Raw genomic sequence first — 15502 nt, forward strand, 5'->3', positions numbered from 1 at the left:
GAACGCCAGCTTTGCGAAGCTTTCTACTGTTCATACAAATACTTTCTCTCTCTCTCTCTCTCTCTCTCTCTCTCTCTATCTCACACGAACACATACACATACACAAATACACATACTGTTTTCGTTTGATTCATTTAAAAAGCACAGAAAAAAAAATCATATCTAATGAGACGATTATCGTTTTTTTCCGCCTATCAGCGATGCACTATTTTTTTCAGAGAGAATGACAACTCGATGACAAAAGCAAGCTATTTCGACGAATAGTCGATAGACTCGATGCTCGTGACAGATACCTTCAAAATTTCTCGAAATGTTCATTAGCGAACGATGGCTGACAGCTGGTATAATAATATTCGAGATTGCTTGGTACAGATAGCTATCACAGGTCGACGAACTGAGCAATAACAATCCAAATTAACAGGTACATATGGTGATTACAGGTCAATGAGCTAATTATTGATAATTGTCGAAAATGTTTCCAAAGATGATATGAGAGATTTGTAATCGGCAACGATTGTTATTCGATATCTTGAAGATATCGAAGATATTATCGCTGCTTATATGAATTAACTATTATCGCTCCTACTATCGTTCACTTTGCATTTTATTTCTCGTATTCAATTTCTCGTATTCAATTATATGGAAATTACATATTTCCAAATTTGTTGTAATAATAAAAACTCATTCGCATTAAAAACAGTAGAAATTTTTTTGCTCGTATTTCGATCGTTCTTTCGGAACCTTTAACCTTTTCAATCTTTATCCTATCTAAATATCTCCCGCTGACAATTGGTCTCTTTCACACAAGCATTGACAAAATCGATATTAAAAAAAAAAAAAAAAAAAAAAAAAAAAAGAAAAAAAAATCAGATGAAGATACAGTTGACGTAACAAAAACAAATATTTTCATTAAAAATATTTTGCTTTTTTTTTATTATCGACACGATTGCCAGCTTATAAAAGATATATATATATATATATATATACTTCCATAATAACGTAATATAAGCAACTCTATATTTGAATAAAAGTAATTTACCTAAACTTTGAAAACGACGTTCCGACAAACGAAACAAATGTTTGCGTTTCGTTGAAACTACTCTTTCGTATATTTCTTTTTTTCTTTTTCCATCACGATGCAAAAGCCGTGCTTTAACCCTCCTTTTTTTTTTGTCATTTCAACTCACTGCGAGCGACAGTTTTCACTTGAAAGTTTCTATGAAAATACGAAACAAAACGTCGGTCCGTTTTAAACGAAGGATCGGACTTTCGGAGAACATCCATATAATTCTACCCTAAAAATCACTTTATACTACGAGGATCAAATCCTATCATTTCTGTAATTCCTTAGAACAGTTTATCGTTCTTTCCCATGGATCTACCATCCAATAAATCTCTACCTCCCACATTCTTCTCAAGAGTTTTTTCTCTTGTTCTTACGAAAATCCCAATATTAAATCCACGAAGATCTTCGTCAAGTTCAAGGTCAAAGATCGTAGACCATCAACGATATAATAATACGAACATTTCCATCGACAATTTAATTTAAACTAACGATCAATCGATTGATCCATCGAGTTTGTATCATGTAATTAATACGGAATGAAACAAAGCTTTCAGAAACATAACGTTATTCTATTACTATCGATGAATTTATTAAATGTTATAATAAAACTTGAAAATCTTGTTCAATCAAATTAAATCATTAACGGTGCCAGTATTACATTTAATTCATAACACTCTTATTCGTAATTATCCTGATATATACCAACCGAAGTTATTATATTTCTCTCTCTCTCTCTCTCTCTCTCTCTCTTTTTCTTTTTCTTTTTCTTTCTCGTATCAATATATAATAATTTTATTCCATTGCTTTTATCGATATTTAAACTTTCGGCAAATTCGAACGTTTGATAAAAACGACGAAGGGCAAATATTGAAAAGAAGGAAGATAAAAAAGAAAAAAAGAAAAAGGGTACCACACTTGTATCGTAAAGTAAAGATCATAAATTCTATTTCTTTTTCTTTCTCTCTCTCTCTCTCTCTCTCTCTCTCTCTTTCCATTTTTCCTTCTCTCTCTTTCTCTTTATCTCCCTTTCTTTTTCTTTCTCTTCGTATCTTACTTTCTGGAATTTCTTTGGAAACCTCTTGTAGAAGGTACGCGTATTTGAGAATCGTCGGGTACATCTGTATATACACACCGGGTGGACGACAAATCAAGATCAACTGGCTAGGCGAGGGTGCGACTCCTCTCAAACGAGGCCATCCACATTGAAATCGAGTATATCGTAGGCGAGTAAGCGATCGAGTTGGTATAATAAATAAGACTTAAGAGGGGTCACGTTCACCCTATCGATGCCCTTACACGTAATCTTGTACGAGCTTCGGAGCCGTTCGGTTTACCATTTCTCCAAATATACTCCTTGCTAACCGTTTTGACGCTTTACGACGAAGGAAATTGAGCACGCATTCGGTATTGCCAATCGACGATGAAGAAGAGTCGCAGAAATCTTAAATTTATATTACTTCGACGAACCTTTTAAAACTAATCCCTTTTTTATTATTCTTTTAATCTTCTTGTACTTTTTTTTTTTTTTACATCTTCTCGTTTCACGATTAAATTTTAGGAAATTTCAAATGTAACAATGTTCGTATCGATCGAATTTTTCATAGATTACTTTATAGGGTTAATTGATTTTCGATTAATTTTGTCAAATAAAAACAATTGAGAGCTGTAAATATTTTTCTTTTTCATCGTTACGAGAAAATATATTTATTGATATCATAAACAACAATTACCCTCGTTAAACTTTTTCGTCGAGAATATCGGTAATCTTTTTTTTTTTTTCTTTTCTTTTCTTTTTTTTATCCCGCATAAAATCGAATTGATATACCTGTTCTGAAATGGAATTAATCATTTCCATCAGCGAGGACTATTCCCGAAGTGACGAATTTAAAAATTGCGAAGAAAAGAAAAATTGTTGGAACGTTGCAGGCGTTGGTGGGAACGATCAATTATATGGCAGAACGGGTTATATCGTGAGGGAGATCAAATCGGTGCAATAAAAAGGACTTGAAAGTAGCGAGCTTTATCGATATCCTTACATATAACCGAGAAAGAGAAAGAGTGCACACACACACACACACACACACACATATATATATATAGATAGATAGATAGATAGATAGATAGATAGATATATGTATATATATACGTATGTGCCGACTGGGAGTTCCACTTTACGAGGAGTCTCAAAGTGGCGCGTATCGGTAATCGAGTAGAGTTTTCTTCGAGGAAATTTTTCTTCGAGGCTTTTCAAAGTCGAGAAAATCTCTAACGGATAAAGCCAAAAGGCCTATAAACCTTACGATATACGTATATTTTATACACATATCTACATTAAACTCATATCTATAGTAAAACAAATACATATCTTCTATATTATTTCTATATATTTATATATATCTATATTTATAAATACGTAAATGTATGTTATTACATTTTAGATATTCGACGATTACAAATCTAAATTTATCTTTTATCAAATAATCAATATTATTTAATTAATGAATAATATTATAGATATTTATATTATTTAACATTGATTTAAAAGAAAACGAAAAATCATAAATTTTTAAGGGCTATCTCATCGTATATACTTCACGTAAAGCAAAGTATATCTCTTTCGAAGGAAAACATTTTTATCGTCGACCTAGGTAAGCGACTTCATATGAATGGTTATTAATAGTATGAAATATGTGGAAAGAGTGTGCAAGTAGGAGGACCGCATCCACGTAAGAAAGATAAGTAAACCGAACGATTCGTTTCCTTTCCGATAACAGGAACGTCGTTCGTTTTAGAGTACGAAACGGAGTTCGACATTTTCGCCATTCTCCGTTCAAGAAGCATTTCCAAGGAGCAGGAAAGGTCATGGAAGGGAATTTTGCTTTGAAGGGAGGACCCGAGGCAAAACGATCGACAATTACGATTCGATTGGAAGAAAATTATCCGACGACTAACAAACTAATTGACTTGATTTTCTCTCCTCTATCTCTCTCTCTCTCTCTCTCTCTCTCTCTCTCTCTCTCTCTCGTTGTTTTAAGATAAGAAAAGGAAAAGGAAAATGAAAAAGGAGAAAACAGATAGAAAAGACGTCTTGAAATTTGCGAGACCTTTCGGTGACGGTGGTGAATGTAACAATTTGAGAACGATGAATAAAGAAAACGGGCGTAGATTCGGCCCAGCTTTCCCATCTCTTTTTCTCTCTTCTCCCTCCCCCCCCCCGCTCTCTCTCTCTCTCAACCCTCTTTCATCCAACCTTTCTCATCTTGCCATTACGACGAAAACTTCATCCGTACGGAGATCGTAACGAGCTCTGATTCCGGTCTGGTAACGTGGTAAGAGAAACACTCCGGAGACACCTCCAGCGAAATTCGCTTTCTTTATCTTCTCTTTCATTCTCCTCCCTGTCGTTACCATATACTGAATCTTTCCCATCTTCTCTCTCTCTCTCTCTCTCTCTCTCTCTCTCTTTCTCTTTCTCGAACATGTAATCATTCTTTTTCTTATACCTCTGACGGCGTAATTATTGCAGAACGAAGTTAAACCACCTTTCAACTTTACGTATTTATTTTTTTTCTCCTTCTCCCCCCTTTTTTTTCTCATTTTCTATATTGTTCCGTCTATTCTCTCTCTCTCTCTCTCTCTCTCTCTCTCTCTCTCTCTCTCTTTCTCTTTCTCTTTCTCTTTCTCTTGCAATTTTCTACTACGACGTTATTTTCATCTTCACCGATTCCTTGAATTTTCTTATTCATGAGAAAGAACACTCAAATGTATCTGAACGATCTGTTATCAGATCTATATGAAATCGATATGCTCAAAAGAGATCGATAAAAATGTCCATTTCTTATGTCGAAGTAAAAGGATAAAATTTATTTTACTTAAATGAAAAGTTATTGAAATTAATCCTAATTATGTACACCTTGAAATAATTTCAAGTTGTGCATTTGGGATGCGCTACACCACGAACAGCTGTCATTTACACGGAATGAACAATTTTGTCTCCAAAAGAAAAAAAGAAAAATATTGTATATTCTTTTGAAGGCTCATAAATAATAATCGATAGATTAGAAAACGCATTTCCAATGATGTCATTATAAAAAGAAAATTCATGAATCATACAATACGCAAATTGTTTTAATCAAGCTCAAAGTTTGTCCGGGGGTATTTATATTTAATATTTCAAATGAATTGCGTATCTATCGCAGAATAACGTAGTCTAGTGAATAATTAATTCTGATTAACGGAATAAAAGCAATGGATAGGGTCAACAAAGAGAGTAGGAAGAATGTGTATACATTTCCGTACAAAGTCGATAATCACGGATTAATCCAGAAATCACGTCGATCATTCGTGAAACTTGCTCTATGATCCTCGTGATCTCATTGAGTGTATTTAATGCAGTTCGTCGAACGACTCATACAAAATAGCACGATTAGTTTCCATATGGTATACCGCCCCTTTCCTCTCAATCCTCGTTCATCGATTCTCCTCGTATTCAATAAAAGCTCGAAAGGATAGAGAGTGCACGCTCGATGACAGCACGTTAACGCTCTGTTCGTTCTTGCACGTACGAGCTCTCCAGTTTCCCGTTAATTTCGATGTCGTTCGTTTCCTCATAAATGCACATTACTTAACACATTATCGACGTGTACAATTTTACAGAAACTGTTCACCGAACTGTGTAACGATTACTTTTCAATGATTTGACGTTTTCTCGATATATTGTGTGGGGGAAAAAAAAACAAAACAAAAATGCAAATATTTTATGCTTATTTAAATTTTGTTCTTGTATATTTCATAATTATAAATATATCTAATTCACCCAAAGAAACGTAATTCTTTTTCAATAACAAGATTTCTTCTTTTTGTCTTTATAATGCGTTGAGAAAAAGAGCCACTGTGACGGTCTCGAAAAAGGATATTTTCGTCAATAGATTTTTCTTTTTTTTCGGCAAATCAATATGTTTGTTAAAAAATTTTTGTTCATCGTTAAAATACATATTTTACAAAGATGAACAGAAAATTTCATGATAAAATATTGCTTTTTTGAGCTGCAATATACTTCAATGTCTATCTTTCCTCGGAAAACATTACTATCCGGGCGATCAATTTCCAGTCAAATATAATTTTTTAAATAAAAAATTCCTATATCATTCTAAACGACGCGATTGTAGTTTTAGTTGAACGAAGGAAATTTTTCGAAAATATTTTTCTTTTGCATAAATAAAGCAGTTTCGAGGATAAAATTAAAAAAGAAAAAAAAAAAAAAAAAGAAAAAAAAGGTGATCAGTTTGTAGCCCTTCTATAAATACTAAATAAATTGATTTATAAAATTCTACGTATAGCTGGAAATAATATTAACTGAAAATAAAATGATATTTTTACAGATATTCTGTAAAAATTTCAAGCCAATTCAAATAAATAATACGAATTTTTATAGTAATAATTTAATAATATATATCTGAGATCTAAAAATATTAAAATATAAAGAAGAATATATGACCTTTTGAAATCGTTACAATGGTTTTACCTTTTAAAAATAAAATTATCCACTAACATCGAACTACTTTTATTTCTATCTTTTTATCTCTCTTTCAGTATCGTCGAAAGAACAGCCAATTCGCAATTATTTCATTGAGATGAATTCACGTTTCAAGTTGCTCGATGGTTAAATTGAAATGAACTGCCAATGGATTTGTACAATCATTTCTCTTTATACCTTCTTCTTCTTTACGTGCTTCATCTATTACATTTTTCATTATTGCTTTCTATTAAACGACTAACAGTTAATTTGAAGAGAGTAAAAAAAAAAAGAAAAAAAGAAACATTTAATGTCTCATTATCAAATGACGATTCGAATGCATATTCTTATCGTTCGATTTCTTTCTTTTGTTTTCAGAACGATACTCTTTCCATGATGTCCGCCGGGATATGGACGTTAACGTATCTGGAGGATGAGAAGGAAATAGAAGGATTTTTGCATTCATTTATATTCATTCATTTTACGTTACATTCATTTCGTATTCCGTCGGATATCCTCTCGATAGGAAGGAAATTTTTCGAAAGCGTCGATCGGTTTTGTCTCTCTTATATCTATATATACATATATATATACATACATACATACATATATATATATATATATATATATATATATATATATATATATAAGAATGGCAATTGAACAAAGATACGATAACTTAGCGAAAACGTTAAAAAATAAATGTTAGCTCATCGATGCGAAATACAAAAATATACATATGTAAAATACTTTAATATACATATATACAATCAATCGATTATTCCTTATGTTTAATCCTTCGTATCTTCGAAATAAAATACATTTCTATGTCATCGAAAGAAGAGTTGAAAAAATAAAAAAAAAAAAAAAGAAAAGAGTAAAGGGAAAGAAAAAAGCTAGAGAGGAAAAATAAGGTAGCAGCACGCATGGAGAAGTAATATCTTGCCAAGCATACATAGTCAACGAGGTAAGCGATGGAAAAATCACGGCTTGACGTGACGGACGCGTCTCGACGTCGGACGAAAAGAGTGGAAGAGAGGGGTAAGAGAGGGAGAGAGAGAGAGAGAGAAAGAGAGGGAGAACGAAGTGCCAAAGGCTGACTGAGAAATGAGCGCTCGTGAAAACTAACGCTTTGCCGTTATAGAAACGTCCTTCGAGGATCAACGCGACTGTTATGCTCGATCGAGTTGAAATAATTCGATGAAAAATTAAGCTCGATTCTCTATCGAGGACTATCTATTCGCTTATCTATTATTTTTTCGTTTCAATATATAAGAAAGAGATTCGGTAAAGTTCGCGGAATCGATGGAATAGCAAATAGATAAGAAAATATTAATACAAATCTTACGATCATGTTATTGATTATAAGTATACATAGTAAGTTTTAAGATAATTGGGTCATTAGTTTTTGAGATAACGTTCGTAGAAACGAATCAATCCCAAGAAAATATTGAATATGGATTAAAATTGGATTTTGCATTGACGTAATCAAGTTCCTCGTTAAACGAGAGAGAACACCTGAACACCATTTTAGAAGAGATGTCTGCGGTTTACGGAGACTCACTTGCCCCTCGGAAAACCATGTTTTACAAATGGCGTAGTCTTTTCAAGGAAAGCAATGAGTCGATTGAAAACGACCACCTGCCTGGGTACGGTCCGTTGAGGTCACTTAATTTGACATTGTCGGGAAAGTTGAAAAACTTGATTGATTATAAGTACAAGGGTGTCGCAATAACTGGAAAGTACTTTGCTGGTCTGCTGTAACAATTAAAAAAAAAAAGAAAAAAAAAAGAGGAGAAAAAAGAAACAAAGGTATAAAGGAAAAAAGGAGATGAAAATGGACCAATGGAGGTTTTGTTTCTGCGAGAAAGAGCGCACGTGCACAAGAGTAATATTTCAATGATTGTTATTCACAATTGTTACTTCAAAACGTTGAATCACTCTCCGTAAAATCCAAACCTCTATCTCTGTCCGATTATTATTTATTCAGAAATATGAAAGAAAAAGCTTCGAGGGGAAAAAATTTAAAGATGATAAAGAGACCAAGCCTTACAATTTTGGCCTATTTCGATAAAGATAAAACATTTGTTTTCATGTGTATGAACAAGGTTAATAAAAAAATGTATTGCAATCATCTAGGGAGAATATATTAAAAAAAAAGAAAAAAAAAAAAAAAAGAAAAAAAAAGAAAGAAATATTATTAAAAAGAAGGAGAATCTTTATTTGCCCCTCTTTCCCCTTCATTCCACGAAACTTTTTACATCTCCTCGTATACAGATTTATTTTCTTTAAAGCTATTACAGTATGTTATCGATATTATGCTGCATTGTTTGTTATCTTTCTTATTGTTTTTTTTTCTATTTTTTTTTTTTTTTCTTTACGAACACATAACACTGATAAATCTATCTATCTATCTCGCGTGCTATATCTTTGTCTAATCGGGACGCTTACAATCGAAGGGATAGAATATATTTAAGCATGACGAATTCGAAACGATCATGCTCGATGGACAATCGTTATTGAAATAATACTGTAGATAAACAAGAATATATGAAGGATAGGAAGAAAGAGAAGAATTTAAAAAGTGTCCGTCTGATTCGAGCGATCGATTTAATCGGATCAATTCGACGCGTTTCGCGTATCTAGCCAGCAGGGACAAGAATGGCGGAGGAAAAAGTTTGAAAAGTCGATAACGTAACCGATCGACTATCATAATAAAAAGAATAAGAATGAAAAAAGAAGAAAAGAAAATGAAAAAGAAAGAAAAAGAGAAAAAAGAAAAATATATAGGTATTATGATTGAAAATCCTATCATTCAAGGAAAAATGTTGTTATTCGTGGACAAAGTTGAATATTCACGTTAATTTTGTGCTTCGGGAAGTCATTTCTCTTTTCGTTTCGAGATTCAGAGAAGACTTTTCCTCTGGTTGAGTGTGAGTGGAAGAGAGAAAAAAAGAATATAATAAAAAGGAAAAGGATACATAGATATACCAACTCGTGGTAAGAGTTTTGTAGAAAACAGAGAAAGAGAAAGAAGGAGAATACGAAAGAAATTCTCCGTTTGAATACTAAAGAAGAATGAAATCCGACCACTAAAATAGAAAAAATAGAGAAAAGAAACTAGGATGTAGTGTAGGTTGTACAATTCCATATAATATTACTATGATTATTTTTATTTATTTAAAAATTTAATAGAATTTAAAAAGAAAAATATAGAAAAGTTATAAAAAAGAAAGCAAATGTATTACATTTAATATTATATTATATTTAAAATATTAGAATATAAGAATATTATACATTTAAAATAGATAAAGAAATTTAAAAAGTAATTTTCAACAGAAAGCTATTTCCAATTGGTCACGTTACACGATTTACTTCCCATATACAACATCATCTAACGTGATCTTATTGTTAGCTCGACTCTCTGAATTATACTTTGTTCGGCTCGCACGTACCGAAAGAAAGTGTCGACAAATCCTTGCCGTGATGGAACTTTAGCTCGATGAGAACCAAGAGGTCGATAAACGAAGACGACTACGAGGACGACGACGACGACGACGACGACAACGACGACGACAACGACGAAAAGGATGTTGAAAGAAGAAGGATGAAAAAAACGGAAAAGAGAAAAGGTGAATCGATTCGAAGCACGTACGTCGAAGGATACAGAACGAGTTGGAAGATGAAAGAATCGTCGCAAGCCAGGACGTGGATTTTGGATGGTTTCGTTACTTGACTTTTTTCGGAACTTGGCGAGACTTCGTACATTCGTAAAGAAGAGAGAAATATATATATATATATATATATATATATATATATATATATATATATATGAAAAGAGAGAGAGAGAGGGAGAGAGTGAGTGAGTGAGAAGTACAGTGATAATCAAGGATAAAACAGAATATAACCCTTGGTTCTTCTCTATGAAGAGAAGGAAACGTAGGACAAGTCAAGAGAGAAAGAAAAAGACAATGAGATGGAAGACGATGATAAAAAAGAGGAAACGTTGTTCCTTTTCTCTAGAGACTAGAGAGAAACAGCAAAGAGAGAGAGAGAGAGAGAGAGAGAGAAAACGAGGAAATTCGAAAGGAGTCTGGAAACAAAGAGAAGAGAAGATGAGAAGGTATCTATAAGGCTTGCGGAACAATCGCGATGCTTGGAGTAGTCGATGAGGTCTGTAAAGTTGCCATCCGAAGTACCCCCTTCATTAACGTAGATATGTATATATTGAGTATCCTTGCCGTGTCTACGATCATGAAGAACAGGAGGACTTATCGTGGCTGTCTCGACAAGAACAGTGAAGAGAAAGGAGATAGAAATAGAGAGAAAGTGTCCTGAATACTTTCCGTCGGTTGCCTCGAGGAAATCATCCGAGTTCGTCTCCCTTTTCGAGTTTGATTCTGAATGTGCTGGTACTCTCTCTCCTATTTCTCTTCCTGGACGTCCATTGGGACAAAAATAGATCTTCGTAATCGTCTAGAAGGATTTTAATTCAAAGGATCGCCGGACGAAGGCCGTCTGTCTGATGTCCGACGAACCGTACTCGACCCCAACTTTCGATCTTCTTTATTCTTTCGTACATTGAGAAAGAAGAGAGAAGACATTTACTAGTATTTACTCTTCTTTTATCCTGTCTCGAATTGAAGGAAGAGTATCAAGAAAAATTCAAAAGAGGATTCTTTTTTCAAAAGTCAAAGATATTTCTTGAAAGTCTTAGATCGTATGCTAATGGTTCAGCGATTCTCTTTCTCTTACATTTGCCACTCGAAGAAGTTATCGCTGGTGTTATTGTAAGGCGGAAGAGAACCGTGGCTCGGTTAATTTGATAAAGCAATTAGATGTAATTGCGAAGCGGCGTACGCGCCAAGTTTAGTTGGAGATTGCTCACTGTTATTCTCAACGAAAATGACAGAGAGAGAGAGAGAGAGAGAGAGAGAGAGAGAGAGAAGAAATAAAAGAGAGAGAGAGCAAGAAAGTGAGAGAGAGAGAGAGAGAGAGAGAGAGTTAGAGAGGAAAACGAGCACGGTCAGGAGAAATGAAATAATATAGACGCGGCGCCGAAACGAGACAAGGAGTGGGAAATACAATTACCGGTTAAAATCAACAAAGCAACGAGGAATGGGAGTGTATTCGATTAAGGTCAACTCGTGATTGGCCTTTCTGAGTAGAAAAGGAAAATTGGAAGGATAGAAAAAGAGACGGAAATCAATGTCTCCTCGTGTCGTAAGGAAAAGAAAAACTCCATTGAGCTTCGGTGGAGCACGTTACGCAGATTTCAAAAAGTATCCGAAAGATAGAAATATGAAAGAAAAAGAAAAAAAAAAAAAAATAAGGAGATAGAAGAACGGTACGTATATACGTAGATATTCACGTATGTATATACTTATACATTCCTTTAGCACATTCACAACGATTTTCACGTAGCTCGCCTCGAGAAATCCTCGAATCCTATCCACTCGTTTTCGGAAGTTGTGACGCTCAGTCTTGCGGAAGAGCCGCGGATAGGAAAAAGCGAAGATCTGCTACGGAAAATTCCAAGGATAGAGAGGCTATTGGATACAGGCAGAATCCGAGAGACGGGACTCAATAAGGCGTATCGCATGAAATATGGAATGGAAGTGGAATTCCGTTAAGACGTCTACGAGAGATCGAGAGTGAGAGAATAGCACGTCAGGGATTTTTCGAATGCCCCGAAATTCGCTATTACCTTTATTAATAGGAACAAAATGAATTTGAAGATATCCGCATTGAATTCATTCAAGAACGTGAAAAGAGGGGGGAGGGAGAAGGGGAAATATTTTAGAAAATCAAAAAACATCTCTTTTCATTCTTGCTAATTGTCTCGTAAAATCCTTTTCAGTTATAAAGGAATGTTTCATAATCATGGTTGTGTAGAAACCATCGAACCGAAAGACGAATTAATCGAATATTTTCTTATCTTTCGTTGATTCTAACGTATCAGAATAATCCCCGATATATAAAATACGTGAGAAAGTTAGAAGGAATGATGGTAGTAAGATCGGGTAGAGCTAAGGAGAGCCAAACGTTCACCGCTACCACCGGAGCGATAACTCCGAATAAAATCGTAAGCAGGATCGAACTAAGAAGGATTTCTTTGCTCGCCATGATCCTTCCCGAACACCATACTATCGTTTCGCTTTTTGTCGTTCTCGTTTCTTCTTTTTTTTTTTTATTATTTCTTTCCTTTCCTTTTTTATATTTTTTTCTACTAAAAATCCGTTCTCCGATATCGTCCATATCAACGAAATCCATCGACGTTTTAACGTATCCAGAACTCACTTTCGAATTCTAGCGGCAAACTTTTCGTCCCGAACACGCACAACGATCGATATCAATACGATGGTATCGATCTATCGATTCACCGTACCTCGAGAATCTCTCCTCGAGATTTTAGAATTAGGCTCGATATCACATTTCGAAAAACTTACCCCCCACTATCAGCAGCAGATGTAACAGTGTACGTCGCACTTTCCCGCATTTCCTTCTAGTCGAGTCTTTATCCATCCTGCCGAGAAATAAATCTTCTATGTTTACTCTCGATCGGTCTCCCGAGTCTTCTCTTTCACTTCCTTTCTTTATCTTCAATGTTCACCGAGTCACCGTTCACCCTGTCGCGTCAATCGGCGCCCTTCGCGCCACCGGTTGTCATCGAGATGACCCGACGATCGATGATGCTTCGATCGATTTTCTTCTCTTTCCTTTCCTTTTCTTATCTTTTTTTTTTCTTTTTCTTTGTTCTTTTTTGTTGTTGTTTTTCTTTTTTTTAACTCGTCTCACCGATTTTTTAACGATCACTTCTCGATGTTCGTAAGATCTATAAGAACGTATGATCCCGTAAATTAGATTATCACTTTGTTGGAATATGCAATTTTGACCGATAAAATCGACGGGGCGACATTAACACGAATAAACACTTAAAGTAAGAAGAACGATCACGATTAGCACGATGCGATTACGGACAAGAACGAGAGGAGGGCGCAGCGCGAACGCGATAGTTCCTGACTTGCAACTGACGAGGGATGCTGCACGAAGAGTTTGCGCCAGTTTTGCGCCCGCGCACAGAATCCTTACTCCCCTTTACCCTGCCAGCCTCCCAGTCAGTTAGTCATCCCCCCAATCTCTCTCTCTCTTTCTATCTCTCTTTCTGTCTCTCTCTTTCTTTCTCTTTCTCGATTCTTCCCTTTCTACCCCATTGTCTCTGTCCGGCTTACGCTCATTCATCCAACCCTTCCCTTCTCTTCGCTTCGATATCATCCTCGCTAGCATTGCTTCGTTTCTCTTGTTCTCTCTCTCTCTCTCTCTCTCTCTCTCTCTCTCTCTCTGTCTTTCTGTCTCTTTCTTGTAAGTCTGTCTCTGTTACACTCCGTTCGCCATCTTCTTCTCATCGTTCCACCTTTCCTTCGCGAGTCTCTCCCTATTACACTTTTTCTATCCTCCTTCACCCTTTCTCATTCTCTCTCTCTCTCTCTCTCTCTCTTTCTCTCTTTCTCTCTTTCTCCTCTCTTTCTCTTTCCCTTTTACACTTCTATCTTTCTCGTCTTTCGGTTATCCCCTCGTCATTCTGATCTATCCTTCTCCTTCTTTCTTTAAATTCCCTTTCCTTATCTTTCTCTCTATTTTTCTCTCTTTTTTCTTTCCCTCTTTCTCTCTTTCCCTTTCTCTCTCTTTTTCTTTTTCTCTCTTTCTTACACCCCGTCTTCACCGCACATCTAACTTCGCGCGCATCCTTTCGGCGGCTGTATCTCAAACACTAAAGAGTTTCTTAGGAAATTGAATTGAATCTCACCCTCTTCTGTTTCTCTCCCTTCTCTCTCTCTCTCTCTCTCTCTCTCTCTCTCTCTATCTATCTTCCCTTATTCTTCTTCTTCTTCTTCTTCTTCTTCTTCTTCTTCTTCTTCTTCTTCTTCTCTTCCTCTTTTTCCTTCCTCCTCTCTTGGTCGTTTCACTTCGTCCCTTTTGCATCCTTCCCGTCATCACCTCCAGCTAGCTTCCCGCGGAACTGATTGTCTCGCCGTTAAGCGGCAATTTATATGTTAACAGGGCCGAATCGGTCGAGAGTCATGCATACATTTAAGGAAGAGGAATTTCTATGGTAGGAGAAGTTTTGCGGAGGAGACAACGAGACGAATGAGATAAAGTATGAGAAAGAGAGGGATAACGTTTACGTCGGATCCACTCGTACATCGACAGACAGTTTAACCGATACTTTGCTCGTTACCAGAGGATAAGGATAGACGTTGTCGTAGAGATTATACTCAAAGGATCTTTATCCTTTCCTTCTCTATCTCTGTTGATTTCTCAATATCAGATAAATTTCGATTTTAGCAATAAAGATACTGGGAAATCGAGATAATTACAATTTAAATAACTATATTAAGAAATAATTTAATTAGAAGTAAGAAATATTATAACGGATAGTTCTGATGTAATAGGACATATGACGTTGTAAAAATATCATTTCTACGATTTGAGTTTCGGATTAGTATCTTGGCGATTGAATTTTATTATAGAATAGAGAAAGAAAGAGAGAAAGAGAAAGAGAGAGAGAGAGAGAGAGAGAGAGAGAGAGAGAGAGAAGTAAGATAAAAAAACATACGCACGAAACGAATTCAATTCTCTACGGGTGACGCCCGACAAGAAGGAGCGAGCTTACGAATAGCAGGGAAGTTAAATTACTCCCACGTGAGGTGTTACTCGCTTATACAACATACGCAACACGTTCTTACGGAAAAGCTCGCTCGTGCTTGCGAATAGGTCAAGAAAGGAAAGAGACCGACAATAGATATACAACGTTATATATCACGTTTAGCACTATAGTCCGAGATAAGTGTGTTCCTTTAAAACGACTTACGGATACAAGCACGACACCCATCGGATGTATTCTTTTTGTACTATTTCTT

At 35.4% G+C, this 15502-nt stretch overlaps 1 protein-coding gene across 1 annotated transcript in view; it reads right to left on the reverse strand.

The window, feature by feature from the left end:
• LOC124425345 (V-set and immunoglobulin domain-containing protein 2-like) overlaps positions 1 to 13789 on the reverse strand; it is a 104680-nt gene extending 90891 nt beyond the window's left edge. Inside the window, exon 1 of the mRNA XM_046965577.1 lies at positions 13031 to 13789. Within this exon, the coding sequence (XP_046821533.1) occupies positions 13031 to 13106 (76 nt within the window). The 5' untranslated portion in view covers positions 13107 to 13789. The remainder of the gene's footprint in view (positions 1 to 13030) is intronic.
• Between the last annotated feature and the right edge of the window lie 1713 nt (positions 13790 to 15502).

Source organism: Vespa crabro, chromosome 7 (assembly GCF_910589235.1).
Source record: "Vespa crabro chromosome 7, iyVesCrab1.2, whole genome shotgun sequence".
Lineage (NCBI taxonomy): Eukaryota > Metazoa > Arthropoda > Insecta > Hymenoptera > Vespidae > Vespa > Vespa crabro.